The sequence below is a fragment of the Entelurus aequoreus genome, linkage group LG24 (genome assembly GCF_033978785.1).
Source record: "Entelurus aequoreus isolate RoL-2023_Sb linkage group LG24, RoL_Eaeq_v1.1, whole genome shotgun sequence".
Classification (NCBI taxonomy): Eukaryota; Metazoa; Chordata; class Actinopteri; order Syngnathiformes; family Syngnathidae; genus Entelurus; species Entelurus aequoreus.
Window position 1 is genome coordinate 16,557,693 of NC_084754.1, and position 21,777 is coordinate 16,579,469.

Here is a 21,777-nt window from a genome sequence, read left to right on the forward strand (position 1 = left end):
AATCCCTAAATTCCTTGCAATAGCTGGTTGAGAAAGGTTTTTCTTAAACTGTTCAACAATTTGCTCATGCATTTGTTGACAAAGTGGTGACCCTCACCCCATCCTTGTTTGTGAATGACTGAGCATTTCATGGAATCTACTTTTATACCCAATCATGGCACCCACCTGTTCCCAATTTGCCTGTTCACCTGTGGGATGCTCCTAATAAGTGTTTGATGAGCATTCCTCAACTTTATCAGTATTTATTGCCACCTTTCCCAACTTCTTTGTCACGTGTTGCTGGCATCAAATTCTAAAGTTAATGATTATTTGCAAAAAAAAAAAATGTTTATCAGTTTGAACATCAGATATGTTGTCTTTGTAGCATATTCAACTGAATATGGGTTGAAAATTATTTGCAAATCATTGTATTCCGTTTATATTTACATCTTACACAATTTCCCAACTCATATGGAAACAGGGTTTGTATATTGAGTTTATTATCATATATATCTGATTTATGACACCAAAAGACTTATGAAGTTTGCAAATAAATAGATATGATCAAAATAGTATACATTTTACGGAGATTCCCGAGCCATTTTGAGGGATAATGAGGAAGCCAGTCATGTAATCTGGGACGTACCATCACAGATCCCTTCCCCATTAACAACAATGCCAATCAATCATCTTTGTGAGAGCCAACAATGATTACTTTGGTAAAATTATGTGGAGGGGTTAGTGCATGTGCCTCACAATACGAAGGTCCTGGGTTCGATCCCCGGGCTCGGGGTCTTTCTGTGTGGAGTTTACATGTTCTCCCTGTGACTGCGTGGGTTCCCTCCGGGTACTCCGGCTTCCTCCCACCTCCAAAGACATGCATCTGGGGATAGGTTGATTGGCAACACTAAATTGACCCTAGTGTGTGAATGTGAGTGTGAATGTTGTCTGTCTATCTGTGTTGGCCCTGCGATGAGGTGGAGACTTGTCCAGGGTGTACCCCGCCTACCGCCTGAATGCAGCTGAGATAGGCTCCAGCACCCCCCGTGACCCCGAAAGGGACAAGCGGTAGAAAATGGATGGATGGACTATACTGCCTTTGTTTGTTTTTCTACAGAGCTACAGAGAGCTAAGGCGCATGATGTTGACTTTGTCAAAACGCACACACAGTTCCGAGAGCTCCGAGCTCATGCAAGCAGAAACCGTGTGAAGAGGAAAAATGGCAATTTTACTGGTTAATAAAGAGGGTGCGTGAAGCACAATATGAAGATATTTGGGCTTCAAAGAGATCGATAAAGGTGACGCTTTAAACACGGAAGCGCTGCGCTGCAAGTGTGGCTTTATAACAGGGGTCACCAACGCGGTGCCCGCGGGCACCAGGTCGCCCGTAAGGACCAGATGAGTCGCCCGCGGGCCTGTTCTAAAAAAATAAATAAATAAATAATTTAAAAAAAAAAAAAAAAAAGTTTTTTTTTTTTTTTTTTTTGTTTTTTTTAAATTTAATCTACATAGAAAAAACACAAGATAAACTTTCAAACAGTGCATCAACCCAAACAACCTCCCCCATGCACACTCATCCACACCCACTCACACAAAAGGGGTTATTTCTTTCTGCTACCAATATTCTGGTTCCCACAACATAGACAACACATCTGCAAGGGACACAGTCCCTGAAGCACACATGATTGTATAGGCTGCTGGTCCACTAACATTTTCATTAATTACTATTTTTTATGTAATTATTTTTATATTGTTTTACTTTCTTTTTTATCCAAGAAAATGTTTTTTTATTTATTTATCTTATTTTATTTTATTTTAAAAAAAAGGGCCTTATCTTCAACAGTCCACGTTGTCAATGAAATTAGATTTGTTTAAAGGGTTTTTTAAACCAGGCCCAGTCCAGATAATGTCCAAGTCGGACTCAGCAACACACACCTTCATTCATGTACACAGGAAAAAATTAGGGAACACAACAGATTGCATATAATTTATAAATCAAATTAAATTTTCAAAATAAGCATTTATGTACAGTCCAGATTATGTCCAGGTCACTCAAATTAGGGAACACAACAACAGATATCATATAATCTATAAACATAATTATACTTTCAAAATAAGCCTTTGAGGACTTCTCATCTTTTTTTAATGTTTTTTGGCATCATTATCGTTTTCAACCATGTAACTTTCTAAAGTTAGAAAATACTGAATAAATGTTTTAAAGAAAGTAATACTAAGTGAATATCTGTTTTTGGCCTTAAAAATAAACATTTTACCGAGTACTATAATTAAATTGACTAAATCATGATTGTCAATGAACTCTCCTAAAATAACAGAAACCACATTAAGCTTCATAAACAAACCAATCCTTAAACACATTTTTTCAACTTCCACCCAAAACAAAGACACAATATGACAATACCAAAACAAATGCAGGGTGGATTCAGGCTCCTGACAACAAAATCGGCAATCATCTGACTCTGTCATATTCCATAATTTTAACATTTTCCCTGTGGGTAAGAAGTTATAAATAATTTTAATTTGAAAATAACGATTTTGCACATCGATAGTGGTTTTATAGATTAGTTTGAATGTGGCATCCCATGGCAACGGGCAGTCAAAAAAGTCCTCCCATTTTCCATTTGTGTTGTATGAGGCAGGCTTCAAAGATTTCTTTATTAAATAAAAATTATATATTTTTCTATTTATTTTAGTTCCTTTTTGCCAACTAGAATTTCTTATTAGAGGTTTACAAACTAATAATTTAGTAGTTCCATCATTAATTATTTGTTTCCATCTTTTCCCAATTACTCCAGTTAGTTGATAAAATGAAAAGCTTGAGCAAGCATCACCATACATAGCTCTAAATTCATCATACTTCATAATTTTACCATTCTCATTGATAATATCATTGACAAAAATGATTCCTCTTTCAAACATATTTTTCCAAAAGAAAGGCTTTCCATCTATTACAATATTAGAGTTCATCCATATTAACTGCTGCAAAGTATCGTCTCTTTTTTCTGGCACATAAACTTGAAAACACCACTATGAGTGGATTGTTTCCTTTATGAACCCCGCCATGTTTCCCAGCAGACTCTCTGGGAGGGGATCACTTGTAAAAAAGGATACAATATCTTTTGATACAGTATGTCATGATCCATGGTCCGGATCATGTTTTTGTGTTTTCTGTTAATTTTGGACTCCTTTTGTTATTTGTTGTGCTCCTGTGAGTTTGTTTTGGTTGTCATGGTCACTCTTTGTGTGCACCTGTCTCTGATTAGTGCTCGCCCGCTCACCTGCTTCCCGAGCGCTAATCAGAGGCATTATTTAAGTTGCCTTTGCCAGTCACTCGTCCTGCTCTCATTGTGTTTGCTCCATGCACTTGTCACGTGAGTTTTTGAGTTCTAGTGTTCCTTGTCTTTTGCCTATGCTAAGTAATAAGTTCCTTAACTTCCCGTGCGCTCTGCACGCATCCTTGTTGTTTTTGTTTATTGGATGATTTATGATAGATAAATCACTTCCTACCTTACGCCTTCGTCCGGAGCCGTTCCTTTGCATTGGGAGAACAACCGCGCAGCAAGCTGCGACCCCCGCGATCGTGACAGAATGAGAGCAGCAACCGTTCTCCCGCAAATGGACCAGAGGGAGATGGATGAAGGTACGCGCATGGTGTTGCGAGCGATGGAAGTGGAGACGCTTCACTATTCGACGGAGGAGAGGTCGAACCTTATGTGGGGACCTGGAGGCTCCCTTATCCCCATCGACTCCCTCTGGTCCGAAGACATCGCCGCTACACAGCAGTACCGGACGCGCAGGCAAAGGCGGAAGCCGTCCAGAAGGGCTTCGCCTCGCCGTCAGAACGCGTCACTCCCGCAAGCTCCTCCCCCGGACCGAAGCAAGTTGCAGGCAGCCCAGTATCCTTCCCCCGATGACGTCACTCCGTCCACGGCTGATGACGTCATGGCCCAGAATTTTTTTTTTCTGAATTCTGTCTCCTTGCGTCAACAACCTCCTAAAGACTTTAATTCTAAAATTATACCTTGTCAGGACATTCTTTTGAAATTTAGATGTCAGCCACAGTCTCCTTCTGAGTGCCAAGCTCCGCCCCCTAGGACTCTAGCCCCGCCCACGTCAGTGACTTTTTCCTCTCATCCTCCCAAAAGACCTCAGGTGGGGGGTGGGAAAAGACATTTTGGACAATTTAGAGGGGAGGATTTTGCCCCCCTCCTGACTTCCCGCCACCCACCCGTAAAGACTGTTCCAGACCGCAAGCAGCGCGTCTGGTATCCGCCCCTTGAGGGGGGGGCTGGGGCCGGGAGCTGTGCTGGTGGGGCTGCTCGGCTGCACCCAGCCAGGCAGCAACCTCCATCCCGGCCGCCGCCACCTGTCCTTCGGCCTGCCAAGCCGCAACCTCCAGCCCATCCTCCACCACCAGTCCGTCGGCATGCCAAGCCACAACCTCCTGCCAGGCCACCTCCGCCAAAGTCACGACCAACACCTCCAAGTCTGGTTTCCACACCAGTACCTCCAAGTCTGGTTTCCACACCAGCACCTGCTCCACGGCTGGTTCCCACACCAGTACCTGCACCTCGGCTGGTTCCCACACCAGTACCTGCACCTCGGCTGGTTCCCACACCAGTACCTGCACCTCGGCTGGTTCCCAGACCAGTACCTGCACCTCGGCTGGTTCCCAGACCAGTACCTGCACCTCGGCTGGTTCCCAGACCAGTACCTGCACCTCGGCTGGTTCCCAGACCAGTACCTGCACCTCGGCTGGTTCCCAGACCAGTACCTGCTCCTCGGCAGACGCCTGCACCTGCTCCTCGGCAGACGCCTGCACCTGCTCCTCGCCAGACGCCTGCTCCTCGCCAGACGCCTGCTCCTCGCCAGACGCCTGCTCCTCGCCAGACGCCTGCTCCTCGCCAGACGCCTGCTCCTCGCCAGACGCCTGCACCTGCACCACGCCAGACGCCGGTGGTACCTGCAAGCACGCCAAACTCGCCGGTGGTACCTGCAAGCACGCCAAACTCGCCGGTGGTACCTGCAAGCACGCCAAACTCGCCGGTGGTACCTGCAACCACGCCAGACTCGCCGGTGGTACCTGCAACCACACCAGACTCGCCAGTGGTGCCTGCTGCCACGCCTGCCATGACGGCGCCGGTGCCTGCTGCCACGCCTGCCATGACGGCGCCGGTGCCTGCTGCCACGCCTGCCATGACGGCGCCGGTGCCTGCTGCCACGCCTGCCATGACGGCGCCGGTGCCTGCTGCCACGCCTGCCATGACGGCGCCGACACGCCCACCTCCTCGTCGACCACGGATGTGGCCGCTCCCTGGTCGTCCGCCTCGCCAAGTGCGCCCACCTCCCCGTCGGCCACGAATGTGGCCATTCCCTGGTCGCCCGCCTCGCTTGCTGCAGCGGCGTTCCACTCGCCGCCGCCACTTGACTTTGCCTCGGTGGATTCGGGGACACTTGGCCTGGCGACCCACCTCCAAGTCCTCCCTCCGCCCGCCCGTGACTTTAGACCCTGCTTGTTTTTTGTTTTTGTTTTCATATGGACATCTGGTATCTGTCCTTGAGGAGGGGGTACTGTCATGATCCATGGTCCGGATCATGTTTTTGTGTTTTCTGTTAATTTTGGACTCCTTTTGTTATTTGTTGTGCTCCTGTGAGTTTGTTTTGGTTGTCATGGTCACTCTTTGTGTGCACCTGTCTCTGATTAGTGCTCGCCCGCTCACCTGCTTCCCGAGCGCTAATCAGAGGCATTATTTAAGTTGCCTTTGCCAGTCACTCGTCCTGCTCTCATTGTGTTTGCTCCATGCACTTGTCACGTGAGTTTTTGAGTTCTAGTGTTCCTTGTCTTTTGCCTATGCTAAGTAATAAGTTCCTTAACTTCCCGTGCGCTCTGCACGCATCCTTGTTGTTTTTGTTTATTGGATGATTTATGATAGATAAATCACTTCCTACCTTACGCCTTCGTCCGGAGCCGTTCCTTTGCATTGGGAGAACAACCGCGCAGCAAGCTGCGACCCTCCGATCGTGACACAGTACATGTTTTTTTTTCCAACAGGACATTTGTGTACCACTCAATGTTTAAATACATCTTTGGAACAATTGATGCTTTTAAAGACAGACACATAGCTTCAAGGTTGAGAAGTTTCAGGCCCCCATATTCATACTCTTTGTACAAAACCTTTCTTTTAATCTTTTCTGGTTTGCCGTTCCAGACAAAATCGAAGACCCTCCGCTCATAAATCTTAAAAAAGTTTTGTGATGGAGCTGGTAATGACAAAAACAAATAAATAAATTGAGGAATAATTAACGAGTTGGCAATAGACATTTTACCATACAAGGTTAGGGATTTCCCTTTCCATAATTGCATAATTTTGTCCACCTTTCTTAGTCGATTATCATAATTTACTGAGCCTAGATCTTCCAGATTTTCTGGGACAACAACACCAAGTATGTTAACTGGTCCATCTGTCCATAAAACAGGCACTTTGCATTCCATTCGAAAGGACGTTCCCTTTAGATTTCCGATCCTTAACATTTTACATTTATCATAATTAAGCTTAAGGCCAGATTGCTGGGAAAATATGTCCAAAAGATTAAGAAGGTTCCGCAAACAATGAGGAAAAATCTTATCTTTGTGAATCAGCCTTTTCTGACATGAACTTCATCAGAACACGCCTCACTGATGCACATCTGCAAGACTCACTCAGAGTTGCAGTGTCAAGTTACACACCAGAGTACAACACACTAGTTAACAGCATGCAATGCCAGGCTTCCCACTAACTGACAAAGAAACAGATAACAGATTTTGTGTCCAGTTCAAAGTGTGACATGATTTAAAAATTTGAGAGTTTACTTTTGTATTTTACATGAGTTATTATTTGTACAAACATGGTGCAAAGTAATTCATGATTTGTTAAAAAAAATGTTAGTGGCTAGCTAGTTAAAATGGGATATTGTGATTTCACAAGACTGTCTTAGAAGTGATCATTTGAAAATGTTCAATTTGAAAAATGTGCACTTAGAGAAAATATAAAAATAAAGTGTTGCATATTGATATTTATCTGTTTCTATATATATTTATTGTGAGAAATCATTAAGATGATCAGTGTTTCCACAAAGACAAATATCATTAATTATTAATAATAACAGAGTTAAAGGTAAATTGAGCAAATTGGCTACTTCTGGCAATTTATTTAAGTGTGTATCAAACTGGTAGCCCTTCGCATTAATCAGTACCCAAGAAGTAGCCCTTGGTTTCAAAAAGGTTGGTGACCCCTGCTTTATAACATGCCTCGCCAAATGTGCCGATTGGTATTACCACTTTGCTTCAAACTAAGGTAAATATAACAAGCATTCCGATTTGCATAAGGAGTTAGAAGAGTGACAGGTGTTAATGGAGCTGATGAGCTCCCCTGCTGTGCGCATATACTTCCGATACAGAGACGCGCACACAGCTGATTGGCTTGTTGCAAAAATATTAGGGCAGTCCAAAGTGGCACCGTGAAATGACTGAATTTTGTAACAAATTCCTACAAATAGTGTTTTATCTTTAACAATGGGTTTTACCTGTTACATGTCTTAACTCTGTACTTTTAGCCATAGTATTGTTTTTAGTGTTTACTAATGATCGGATTTGCCTGAAAGTACAGACCAAGAGTGGAAACCATAAATCATGAAGCATGTCCATAAAGCTTTCTATTCTAGTATATTCTAATTTACGGTGATCCTACATTATGGCAGACTATATTTAATATCTACACTTGTAAATTGTTCTTTGCGTGCAATAAAAAAACAATGTGTTTAATGCCTTTTAATTTTTATTTTAATCTTCTAAAATTGTTCTTTAAGTGCATTGTGCAATAGGAAACATGTGTTTAATGTATCGTACGATTTTCTGTTCAATTGAAGCCAATAATGTCTTTTTTTGTGGTCCCCTTTATTTTGAAAAGTATCAAAAAGTATCGATATACATTTTGGTACCGGTACCAAAATATTGGTATCGGGACAACCCTAACCAGAACCTTACATTTTTTAGGCCGAACACAATTAGGATGAGTAATAGGTTTTAGAAGCAGAGTGTTAAACGGATGCAGTAGAATCTACGGAAATTGCCGAAGATATTGGAGCAAAATATTCAAAACAGCTGACTGAATTTGTAGCATTTTGTGATGTTTAAGCGGTATTTTCACACACTTTGCGGATTGTAAATTCAATTGGATATGGTTTAATGGCCAGCACCCCCCAAAAGGGACAAGCAGTAAAAAATGGATGGATGGATGGATACAATGAAACACAAATAAGCATATAAAGTCAACTTGTTTTTCCACTCTACTGGTAATTTAAGAAGTATAGATGGAACCACACTGCAGCAGAAAGTAAGCAAGTATTAACAGGAAATTACCAAGTAGATTTAAAAGAGTCACGACAGAGGATAATAACACAGCCACTGCTGCAGTGTCAGCATTGTCACAGTCAGTAAACAACACATACAAGGGTGGATTAATCTATAAATGATGATGATACCAAGGGTTGTATCAGTATATAATCGATACCTGAGCGATTAAGTCAATATTTTTTTTTCTTAAAATCTTTTTGTTGTTGTTGTTTTTGTAAATATTTGCAAACTCAGGGAATAATTCCCAGGGCACAGGAGGACTCTGAGGGCAAAAACCAAAGGATTTAAATGAGTAATAGTAGTTTTTGCTTTTGTTTAGTTATTGTATATTTTTGACTCTGTTTTGCCTAGACCAGTGGTTCTTAACCTTGTTGGAGGTACCGAACCCCACCAGTTTCATATGCGCACCCGAACCCTTCTTTAGTGAAAAATAAAAAAATAAAATGTTTTCAAATTCAAGACAAAGTTATATGTTTTTGGTAACACTTTAGTATGGGGAACATATTTTAAATAACAAAGACTTAATTTAGAGTTATTTGGTCAGGGTTAGAGTGTTAGGGCCAGGGTTAGAGGGTTAGGGTTATAATAAGGCCATGCCGAATAAGGCATTAATAAGTACTTAATAATGACTAGTTAAGAGCCAATGTGTTACTAATTTGCATGTTAATAAGCAACTAATTAATGGTGAATATGTTCCCCATACTGAAGTGTTACCATGTTTTTTTACTGGTGCACAAAATGAACCGTGCATGAACATCACCTTGTTCAAAGAACAAAACCAACACAGTGCATAAACTCACAACAAATTACACACCTGCAAATCAGTGTGACTTCTGCTGTTGCCGTATCTGTAATAAACCGATAGGGAGAAGTTTGTATTTACACGATGAGTCGGGTGTGTCTTGACTTCCGCCGAACCCCTGAGCCCGACTCACCGAATCCCTAGGGTTCCATCAAACCCAGGTTAAGAACCACTGGCCTAGACAATTGTAGTTGTTGACAATTTTAATAAAAGAGAATAAGGAACAAGTTTTTAAAAATGTGTTCATCCATCCATCCATCCATTTCTACCGCTTATCCCTTTCGGGGTCGCAGGGAGAGCTGGAGCCTATCTCAGCTACAATCGGGCGGTAGGCGGGGTACACCCTGGACAAGTCGCCACCTCATCGCAGAGCCAACACAGTTAGACAGACAACATTCACACTCACATTCACACACTAGGGCCAATTTAGTGTTGCCAATCAACCTATCCCCAGGTGCATGTCTTTGGAGGTGGGAGGAAGCCGGAGTACCCGGAGGGAACCCACGCAGTCACGGGGAGAACATGCAAACTCCACACAGAAAGATCCCGAGCGCAGGATCGAACCCAGGACCTTCGTATTGTGAGGCAGACGCACTCGCCCCTCTATCACCGTGCTGCCCCTTAAAAGTGTTAATATTGTTAAATTATCAATAGCATTCAGCACAAAAAAATTAATAATTTACAGGTTTAAAATGTGATTGGTTTCTTTATCAGCCGATCTCACTCATGGATGATTGGTATTGGTATCAGAATTGGTACCATATTGATTCAAATGTGAAAAGTACCCCTGCCTACCTGTGACCCCAATGAGGACCATCTGTATAGAAAACGGATGAAAAGATGAACATTAAATACCAGAAGGGTTGGGGATAATAGTTGTCATGTACAGGCTAGACCGGGGGTCAGCAACCCGCGGCTTTAGAGCTGCACATGGCTTTTTAGCGCCGCCCTAGTGGCTCCCTGGACCTCTTTCAAAGATGTGTAAAAATGGAAAAAAGATGAAGAAAAAAACATATTTATTGTTTTAACATGACACAAACCTTCCTAATTGTTAGAAATCCCACTGTTTGTTAAACATGCCTCACTGATGAGAGTATTTGGCAAGCACTGTTTTGTCCTACTAATTTCAGAGATCCTTGAACTCATCATAGTTTTTTTACATATACAACTTTCTCCGATGCTGCCACAGACAGACGTGTTTTATGCCACTCCTTCTTTGTCTCATTTTGTCCACCAAACGTTTTATGCTGTGTGTGAATGCACAAAGGTGAGCTTTGTTGATTTTATTGATATGCTGGAGTGCTTATCAGGCATATTTGGTCAATCCATGACCGAAAGCCAATGGATGCTAACATGCTATTTAGGCTAGCTGTATGTACGTATTGCATCATTATGCCTCATTTGTAGGTATATTTGAGCTCATTTAATTGCCTTTACTTATGTCCTCTGTGTATTTAATTTATATTTGCATGTCTCATGACACATTATCTGTATGTAATATTGGCTGCATTTCTCATAGTTGTTGGTGTGCCATGTTGTTCCAGACCACAGCAAACGTTACCCAGCTTGCAAAGATTGTCATAAATCCATTAGAAGAAGACAGCCTGCCATTTCCTTAAACTTGGTCACACAAATCAAAACCTTTGGCCATTCTGAGCCAGTCATTTCCAGAAGTTATCTCATCCTGTGAGAAGCCTTCTCTTTACTATTGATTTTCCAATGTTGCAAAAATGTGTAGAATAAAAATTAAAATACAAAATTTCTGTCAACGAAGATTTGCGTCAGCCTTTGATAGTAGGCTAATATAGCTATTATAGACACATCATGTGTTGCCTTCATTATAACACTTATATAAGACTTTTAAAGTAATTTTGATAGTAGGCTAATATAGCTAATATAGACACTTACATCATGTGTTGCCTTCATTATAACACTTATATAAGACTTTTAAAGTCATTTTGATAGTAGGCTAATATAGCTAATATAGACACTTACATCATGTGTTGCCTTAATTCAGTGGCCTAGTGGTTAGAGCAGGGGTGGGCAATTAATTTTCACCGGGGGCCGCATAAGCAACCCGAGCACTGCTGGAGGGCCACACGACAATATTTCAATTAAATGTTGCTCAATATTATTTTTGATATACCGTAAGATAAATAATAATGATGATAATAATAATAATAATTAATAATAATAATAATAATTTAATTTAACCTAACTTAACTTAATACAAAAGCAGGTTGCTTTTGATGGTCACTTTATCCTGCATTATCCAACATTTTTCCCCATCAGATTTGGACAACCATCTGTTGTTAAAAATAGTTTTTAATCATATTTATTTTATATTGGTTTTATATGTAATTGTTTTTTCTTTTTATTCAGTAATTGGTGGAGCTAAGGATAACATTTGAATATTGTTTTTAATATTGTTGTGCAGCACTTTGGAAACATTTTGTTGTTTAAATGTGCTATATAAATAAAGTGGATTGGATTGTCACACCTGCCAGCTTGTCCCATTTCAGTCCTAACATGTCCAAACACGCATTTACCTATGTGAACAAGCCATTACCTGTGGTTGTCTCTTTAATTGACTGCATGGCTGCCAGCTACTCCGTGATTTGAAAGTCTGCAGTTATCCCACGTAAGAAGAAGAGCAGCTGGAGGTGTCACGTACATCATTCACAGCTCTCATCCAAAGTTAGCGAAAAACAGTCCATGTCTCCGGGCATATCAGCGCAACAGAGTCCAATAAGCACTCCTTAATAAACTCTCCGTCAGAAAACGCCTTACTTTTTCTGGCGCTTTTGTGAGAAATGACGAAACTTGTCCTGACGGCTGCATCTCTGGGGGTGTGAAATATGGCACAAAGTCCTTGTTGGGTTTGCAGTTTTACCATCAACGCATCAGCCTCCCTTGCGCGCGCTTCATCAGACACATTCCGGTATATTCCCTCGTGTTTCTTCGTGTAGTGGCGATTAAAATGACGTTCTTTAAACACAGCAAGCTGTGTACCACAAATTAAGCACACGGCTTTACCATTAATTTATGTAAAGAAATACTTGCCAGTCCAAAACACGGCATTCGTCATCAACTTTTCTTTTTTTAGCGTCTCATCACTTGTCTCTATGCACCTTCACTCACAGGTTTCCCCCGGACATACGGCATAAATAACACATTTCAAAATAAAAGCAGCACAGTTGTATTGCGCGCACGACATAGATGTTTTTTAAACTTTATTTTGTCATTTGTTTTTGCGCCGTTCAATTCACTCACAATCGCACACGCGCATACGTCCACACGGAAGTAATACAAATGACGCTTTTCAAAACAAAAGCAGCACCGTTGTATTGCACACTCGACATAGATACTTTTTGAAATGTATTTTGTAATTTATGATTGGCCTCATGCGGGCCGGACAGGGATGCGCAAAGGGCCGGATGCGGCCCGCGGGCCGTACAATGCCCAGGTCTGGGTTAGAGTGTCCGCCCTGAGATCGGTAGGTTGTGAGTTCAAACCCCGGCCGAGTCATACCAAAGAATATAAAAATGGGACCCATTACCTCCCTGCTTGGCACTCAGCATCAAGGGTTGGAATTGAGGGTTAAATCACCAAAAATGATTCCCGGGCGCGGCCACCGCTGCTGCCCACTGCTCCCCTCACCTCCCAGGGGGTGATCAAGGGTGATGGGTCAAATGCAGAGAATAGTTTCGCCACACCTAGTGTGTGTGTGAAAATAATTGGTACTTTACTTTAACGTTAATTATAACACTTCCATCCATCCATCCATCCATTTTTGACTGCTTGTCCCTTTTGGGGTCGCGAGGGGTCGCTGGAGCCTATCTCAGCTGCTTATAGAAGGCTTTTAATTTTTTGCGGCTCCAGACAGATTTTTTGTCTTGGTTTTTTTAGTCCAATATGGCTCTTTCAACATTTTGGGTTGCCGACCCCTGCTCTGGACACTGCCTGAAACCGTTTTGTAAAATAGAATTGTAGTTCTGCGATAAAAAAAAACAACAACACATGATCTGACCTTTAACGTAGAGTTAATGGCTCTTTTCAGAACAATTATCAGTAAAATATTAAATAGATAAAACCGAGAGTGACTGACACACCAGAGCCATACCATACCTTTTTATTCTTGCATTGGGAGCCAGCAGATATTTACAATGGTGTTGTCATGGAAACCATGTATGTGATCAACAGATGTCTTCCATCGCTGGGAAGAAGTTTAAAAATAGGTGCCCTTCGTTTGGTGTTCGTGCGCACACTGAATGTGCACGTCCAACCCCAAGAGGAAAACAACATTGCTGACCACCCTGTTAATTACATGGCATTTTTCCCATCAGGTCTTGCTACTGACGTGCCATTAATCACACATGCCTTGTCCTCCTCCTCTGCTATCGATTGGTGTAATTATGATTCTCCTCTGCACTATTTGGGTTTTCGTCTCCAAACTTATACTTTCTTGGACTTTGTTTCTTGCTTGTTCAAGCGCGCCAGCGTATACCTAATAAGTTGCTGTTTGAAATACAATTTTCAGAGAGAAATAAAAAATATGTAAGGAAACTTAAATTAGTAATCTATACGTCTGTCGTTACGATGCAGCGCACTAATTATTGAAGGAATACATTCCTGACTGTATCAATGTTTAATTCAAACTGAGCATTACCTATGAAAAGGCAGAATTGTTGATACTGACTCCCTATTGGCTCTCACGAGACTGTGCAGGCGTACCTAATTAAGTATTCAGTGACTGTCCGTCTCCTCTTCCCTCTTCACCCTTTAATGCCCAGCAGTGATCTATGATGGTCACACAATAAATCGATGTGTATTTGTTTGTCCTTCAAACGCCATTGAATGGATCTGTCTCGACACATTTCCTCAGCCATTTTTTATTTTTTTACCTTCTTTCAGATGAGTCCAGTTTCAAGATGAACAGTATAGGTCACATCCCTCAAACCTTTGCCAGTCACCTCCGTCTCCCAGAGGAGTCGCTACCCTGGAAGGTGGAAGGGGGTGGCGTACTGCAGCACGGAGCAGACATGCTGAAGCCAGACCCCAGGGACACCTTTTACAGCAGTAAGTCTATTCCAGACTATCTGGCTTTTTCGTAGTCTCTCTCTAATAATCCGGTTATCTGTAATGCATTTATGTATCTGTTACTACAGGGGCGTCCACATTCATCCCACAAAGGGCCGCATACTGAAAACTCAAAGGAGGCAGTGGTACCTCCTTTTTCATTAGTAATCCGTTCCAAAAAGTCAGGCAAAAAGTGAAAAGTAAAACATTTTCCCCATATGAAATAATATATGTAAGATTTTATCGGTTCCAGACACCCAAAAATATTAACACAAAACGCACTTCACAGACACTGATTATAGTTTTACATACATAAAACAATGTAAAATACATATAAATGACATAACATCACTTTTACCTAGGGATGGGTACCTTTCATATTTGAATCGATACAGTACCAATTCCCGATTCCAGGAATCGATGCTGGTACTCAACAGTACTTTTCTTCAAATGTGTCTATAATTTCCACCAATTTAACTTATTTTTTCGAGGTGACAAGCCTTTGGAATAGGGTACAGATTCTGTCGCTGTGGTTCCTTGATTTTTTTTAAATATTTTACGATCCATATTAATCCAGTGTGTTGCTCTCTCTCACATTGCCGCAGGTTCAGTAAAACCATGTAGACAAAACCTGAGGCCAGCAAAAATGGCTACCCGGCACCCACATTGCATTGGAAATCACCTGCCCTTTCGAGCCCTACAGACTATGGTGTTGCCTTTACCAAGAAGTAGTCTTTGCCATTAACTTGAATGTGTCAGTTTCTTATTTTGTTGAGCCCTACAAAGTTTGTACCTTAAATATTGTATTCAGTACACACCATCTTATTTGTAGTTTTATTACCAAAAATGAGAGATGTTCAAATGTCCATGTAAAATCGTTAATGCTAATTAATAGCATGTCTATGGGAAAGTCAATGTAAATAAGAATCAAGCTAGTGCATTTAGAAAAGTGGGGACTAAATGTACTTTGCTTTATTCTTGCTTTGTTGGTATGGACAATTGTAATATTACCTTGAGTAAGGCTGAGTCTGCTTTGTGTGCTTAACTGCTTGTTTCCCAGCCAAATATTTGAGCCTGTGACTAGTCTGCAACGGGACGTCAAAAGGTTTTATTGGAATCGATAGCCTGTAATACCAATGGACATTGCACCGAATTTGTTACCCATCCCTACTTTTGCCTTTTATTAAAGACTCTTGTTGGCCAATGCGGCAATGAGCGTAGAGGGCAGAGAGGAGATGAGAATCACCTTTGCACTCTGCTACGTCTTCTTTTTTCAATTTAATAGTGTTTCGACTTTCTTTATCAAAGTGCTGTCCCTTGCAACTTTTCTTTGGCCGTATATGGTCGTATAAGCACAGATGCAGTCACTAAAACATGGAATTCTTTGTTTGGGTACTCAATTCTGTTGAATGATAGTCAGACAAAAGGACTAGTTTGTTATGTGCAATGTACATATGATAATGCTGTGCAATAATCGTCCACAAAAACTGGGGCAGAACTTTGGCGAACATTTTTGTTAAAGCCGAATCATATGAAAAGTGGGTGGAGCGTACGCAAGCCAAAGTACCACCGTGTTTTTAATTGTTTCAACCAACCCAAACAACATGTGCTAAGAAGTTGTTTACAGCCAAGAAAGAAAAAAAAGGGGAAAAAAATTGTTTTTTGTTTTTGTTTTTTTTATTAAATCAACATAAAAAACACAAGATACACTTACAATTAGTGCACCAACCCAAAAAACCTCCCTCCCCCATTTCTCCACTCATTCGCACAAAATGGTTGTTTCTTTCTGTTATTATTATTTCTGGTTCCTACATTTTATATCAATATAGATCAATACAGTCTGCAGGGATACAGTCCATAAGCACACATAATTGTATTTTTTAATGACAAAAAAAAAAAAAAAAAAAATGCCATACACCCCACCCCCACACACCGGTCCGCGGGACAAATTTTCAAGCGTTGACCGGTCCGCAGTTACAAAAAGGTTGGGGACCACTGGTATACAGTACAAGCTGAAGTCATTTATATTCTTAATTTTGACTTAATGTTACTTTTATTCAAAGTTTTTTCTTGATTGGAAATGACAGAAATAATAAGACGATGTACAAGAGACATCAAAGTGGGGGGGGGGGGGAATTTCTCAGCTTTTCTAGCCAGGTTTATGAATACTTGACTGTATATTTAAAGACAAAAATGCATCACAACTTTGTCATATGTGACAAAGCGTACATTCTTCTCCCTGTTAAATTACATCTTTTCAATCTTGTTTGCAATTTTACTGTTATTTTTCTGTATTTCCAGAATGTGCCAACATATCTGCTGTCGGCAAATTGCACATTGGATACCCGTGATCTCATGTTTTATATGTGTTATTCATATTCATGTGTTATTCAATTCTAAAAGTTTGATTCCACCAAACTATCGAAAAATTAAGCAGACTTTTAGGGATAGTATCGCCTTTGCATCATTAATAGCTCGTGGAAGGATTTTATTGGAGTGGAAATCACAGTTAGCCCCCAAGGCCTCCCTATGCCTTAAGGATCTCATGTTTTTCTTAGAGTTAGAGAAAATTAAATATAATCTGAGGGGCACACCAAAACAATTTGACTTGACCTGGGGCTGTTACATAGCTAAAGACTCTATAGGATAAATGTGACACTCACTGTTGACAATGAACCTTTCCACTTACCTCAACTCTTTTTTTGTTGTTGTTTTTATTCAGTGACACTTCTGTATGTTTGTGATTTTTATTTTTGTTGTTACTTTTTTTCCCTTTTAGTCAGTTAGTGTGATTATTTATCTGCCTGTGGTGAAGAGGAAGGCAGTACTTTGCTACCCACTGTGACCGAAATGTATAGGACGGGAGGGCTGTTATTATTTGACTTGTATTTATTTATTTTTGTTTCTATTTTGTATTTTTATTTTTAATTTTTTTGAGGGGGGGGGGTCTGTTTTCTCAGTACCTGTATTATGTTTTCCCTATCAAATAAATAAATAAATATCATATAAAAAAAAAAGTTTGATTCTGATGACATCACTTCATCCTTGTTTTTCCTCCACTTTCAGTTCCTATGATCGACCCCTCCCGCCTGGAAAATGTCCTGCCCGCCTGTCTTTACTCTCCCACCTATGTTGTCAAAGATTTCCCCATCGCCAGATACCAGGGCCTACAGTTTGTAAGTGACCTTTTCATCGCTTTTTTTTGTGGATCATCACCAGGCTTGTCCTTCTTCATGTGTCATGTTGTTTTTAATTGGCTCAAACTAAAATCATCTTGATGGGGTGAACGGAAGCAAGTATGGTTGACTTTTAATCTGCTAAAAAGTAGACCCCTAAAGAGAGATTGTAGCATTCTCAGGAATCATGAGGGAAGTAAGTAGCAAGTGATGTTGAACGCTGCTTCCCCCTATAGGAAAATGCAACTTACTACATCAATATCAAAGTAAAGTTAGAGTATCAACCCACAATTGATTACTGTAATAGTTAAATTTCTGCTATTTATTCTGTACATGGTGTCATCTCTTTTTCCAGGTGTATCTGTCTTTCGTCTACCCAAATGACTTCACACGGCTCACACACATGGAACGAGAGAACAAATGTTTCTACAGAGAGTCCCCAATCTACTTGGAGAAGTACGTTGTTCAAAACCTTGAAACAATCCTCTAGTCTCGCCTGTGTCTCAGCTCTGGTGTGTAAATTCGCTGCTGATAATAACTATAGTGGATGACAGACCGGACACACGTAGCTACATTAACCATTGATGTAATGATAGTACATAATAACAATCCATGTATATCCTTTCAAATGCAATAAACTTGTATTTCTCGTTTATTTTAACATTGTAATTGAAATGTAAACTTTAAATATCCAAGGTAAATAAAATAAATAAATAAATAATAACAATAAAATATACTTTGTCTATTAGCCAAATGTTGCACTTTAATAAAAATCACAACTAAAAGCAATAAAATATGTGGGGGTGTCCGTGGGGGTGTGGGGGGGCTGAAATATACCACAACTAGGGATGTCCGATAATGGCTTTTTGCCGATATCCGATATTACGATATTGTCCAACTCTTAATTACCGATACCGATATCAACCGATACCGATATATACAGTCGTGGAATTGACACATTTTTATGCCTAATTTAGACAACCAGGTATGGTGAAGATAAAGTCCTTTTTAAAAAAAATTATAAAATAAGATAAATAAATTAAAAACATTTTCTTGAATAAAAAAGAAAGTAAAACAATATAAAAACAGTTACATAGAAACTAGTAATTCATGAAAATGAGTAAAATTAACTGTTAAAGGTTAGTACTATCAGTGGACCAGCAGCACGCACAATCATGTGTGCTTACGGACTGTATCCCGTGCAGACTGTATTGTTCTATATTGATATATAATGTATGAACCAGAATATTAATAACAGAAAGAAACAACCCTTTTGTGTGAATGAGTGTGAATGAGTGTAAATGGGGGAGGGAGTTTTTTTGGGTTGGTCCACTAATTGTAAGTGTATCTTGTGTTTTTTATGTTGATTTAATAAAAAAATTAAAAATGAAATTAAAAAAACGATACTGATTAACAAAAAACGATACCGATAATTTCCGATATTACATTTTAAAGCATTTATCGGCCGATAATATCCGCAGGCCGATATTATCGGACATCTCTACGCACAACTAAAACAATAATTAAATTGGCTAAATAAAGTATTGACAAACAATGTTGCACTTCAATATTGAACATGTAGGCACAGGTAGAGTTGTACATTACTTAATTGACAATCAAGTTAGGACCTTTTTAAACAAAAGTGCAGAGTAACAATATAAACACTACAGTATCAGCAGATGTGTTACCAGGTCATATGCAAAAATAAATCAACTTTAGTCTGGCAGATTCAGAGCGAGGAACACCAACATGACATGACAACATGACAAATGTCTGTCAAACGTTTGCAGCACTTTTAAAAACACTAGTTTTATAACAGTATGAAATGGCAGTATGTTTTTGGCACTTTCTATGAGCGCACACTATTTTGCACTGATTTGTTTGCGCTCACCTTGTCCACCTTGTGGACTGTTGGTTTCAAGGAGAAGTGTAGGTTATTTGTATTCACACACATTCGGCAAACTGGCTCATTGATGTTGATAGATTCTTCTTGTTCCAAAGGTGTATACTGAAATATTCCCACACTGATGCGGTGGCATTTGGATTTGTAATCATTTTGTCAATTTTCGCTCATTTATTTGTTGCACGGGCTAACTTGTTGCACTGTGTGATGCTAGCGGGCCAGTGGACCCGCCTCGCTGCCCTAAGAGTCAAAGACACTTAATGAAGGACAAGAGAATTCACCCCTTTCTTTTCATTCTGCTATGGCACAAACACGCATAACTGCTAAAATCAACGAAAAGCGTGAATGCTCTTGAAGCATGCACATGGCAATTTATCAAAACTGGAAAACGTACCGACTTAATTTTCGTTTATCGTCGTTTAATAGACTTATTGAATATCGGCCCAGGCCTAGATTAAAGGCAGAAAAAGGCACATAAAAATTTGAATGTGACCAATCCAAAATGCAATCATTTACATGCCGTGGTACCTCAAAGACAATGTGTTTAAAGATGGTGTGGTACAGATCAGTTGCACTCTACAGTGACTTTTTGGGATTAAATACAAAATATTGGATACATCTGTATAATTTAAGTTATGTTTGAAAATAAGTTGTGGTTTTGCTTGTCTGACAGGTTCGGTTTCTACAAATATATGAAGATGGATGAGGAGGAAGATGACAGGCCATTCTTCTTTCCCAACCCCGATGGTAATTCAGCCAATAAACTTATATACAGTGGAACCTTGATTTATGAACTTTTTTGGTTTTTGAACATGGTTAGTAAACCGAAAAGTCAGAGTTCCCCATAAGAATCAATATAAACATGAATAATAGCTTTGACAATAGTCCCTATTATAGTAAAAAAAACTGCACAATTTGAAGACACTATAATGTGGATATATATACTGTAGTGTGTGTGTGTGTGTGTGTGTGTGTGTGTGTGTGTGTGTGTGTGTGTGTGTGTGTGTGTGTGTGTGTGTGTGTGTGTGTGTGTGTGTGTGTGTGTGTGTGTGTGTGTGTGTGTGTGTGTGTGTGTGTGTGTGTGTGTGTGTGTGTGTGTGTGTGTGTGTGTTAGGTCAGGAAAAACCACAGAGGCTATATTATCCCTACAAGCCTGTTTCGCAGATTTATACATTTTATAAAAAAAGGGAAACCTGCGAAACAGGCTTGTAGGGATGATATAGCCTCTTGTGTTTTATCCTGACCTAACGTATATTTCGCTCTACCCCGGTATTGAGCACTGTATAATGGATAAACCACAGAAACCTCGACTACATATATATATATATATATATATATATATATATATATATATATATATATATATAACGGGGGTAATGGCGCAACAATTTATCTTCTATTCAAACACTACAACATCATTAGAGCAAGCCTAAATGTTAACACGCACTCCTACACAAGTCTTGTTGGTGCGCTCAAAACGACGTTGCTACAATAAAAAACAGCAAAAGAAAAATCCTTTTATTTTGTTTCTTATTGCATGTTTGTCCTTAAATAAAATAGTGAACAAACAAGACAACTTGTCTTTTAGTAGTAAGTAAACAAACAAAGGCTCCTATTAGTCTGCTGACATATGCAGTAAAAATATTGTGTCATTTATCATTCTATTTTGTCAAAATTATTAAGGACAAGAGGTAGAAAATGAAGTATTAATCTACTTGTTCATTTACTGTTAATATCTGCTTACTTTCTCTTTTAACATGTTCTATCTACACTTCTGTTAAAATGTAATAATCACTTATTCTTCTGTTCTTTGATACTTTACATTAAGTTTTGGATGATACCACAAATTTGGGTATCAATCCGATACCAAGTAGTTACAGGATCATATATTGGTCATATTCAAAGTCCTCATGTGTCCAGGGACATATTTCCTGAGTTCATAAACATAATATATATTTTTTTTAAACGAAAGAAGATTTTGTGATGCTAAAAAATATAGATGTAATCATAGTAGTATCAACTAGATACGCTATTGTACTTGGTATCATTACAGTGGATGTTAGGTGTAGAGCCACCAATGGCGTTTGTTTATATTGTAGCGTCCTGGAAGAGTTGGTGCTGCAGGGAATTTGTTCTGTAGTGTTTATGTTATGTTGCGGTGCAAATATTCTCCCAAAATGTGTTTGTCATTGTTGTTTAGAGTGGTTTCACTATATGGCACATGTTTATGACAGTGTTGGCGTTGTTCATACGGCCACCCTTAGTGTGACATGTATGGCTGTTTACTGAGAATGCTCTTCATTCACTAGTGTTCAGTGTGGTTAATGTAAAGTGTTCGTCGTAATGGTTATTGATCGGACAACGCGACATCTTGTCTATGACTTTGTCAACTACAGATCATCTTTAACGCATCTGCTGTTATGATGCT

The 21,777-nt window shown here is 40.0% G+C and overlaps 1 protein-coding gene across 3 annotated transcripts in view; it reads left to right on the top strand.

Annotated features, from left to right (window-relative positions):
* b4galnt4a (beta-1,4-N-acetyl-galactosaminyl transferase 4a) overlaps positions 1-21,777 on the top strand; it is a 503,111-nt gene that overhangs the window by 455,197 nt on the left and 26,137 nt on the right. For all 3 annotated transcript variants that reach the window (XM_062036152.1, XM_062036153.1, XM_062036154.1), the window contains 4 exons: positions 14,106-14,270; positions 17,337-17,446; positions 17,802-17,902; positions 20,023-20,096. In XM_062036152.1, coding sequence (XP_061892136.1) covers positions 14,106-14,270; positions 17,337-17,446; positions 17,802-17,902; positions 20,023-20,096 — 450 coding nt within the window. The remainder of the gene's footprint in view (positions 1-14,105; positions 14,271-17,336; positions 17,447-17,801; positions 17,903-20,022; positions 20,097-21,777) is intronic.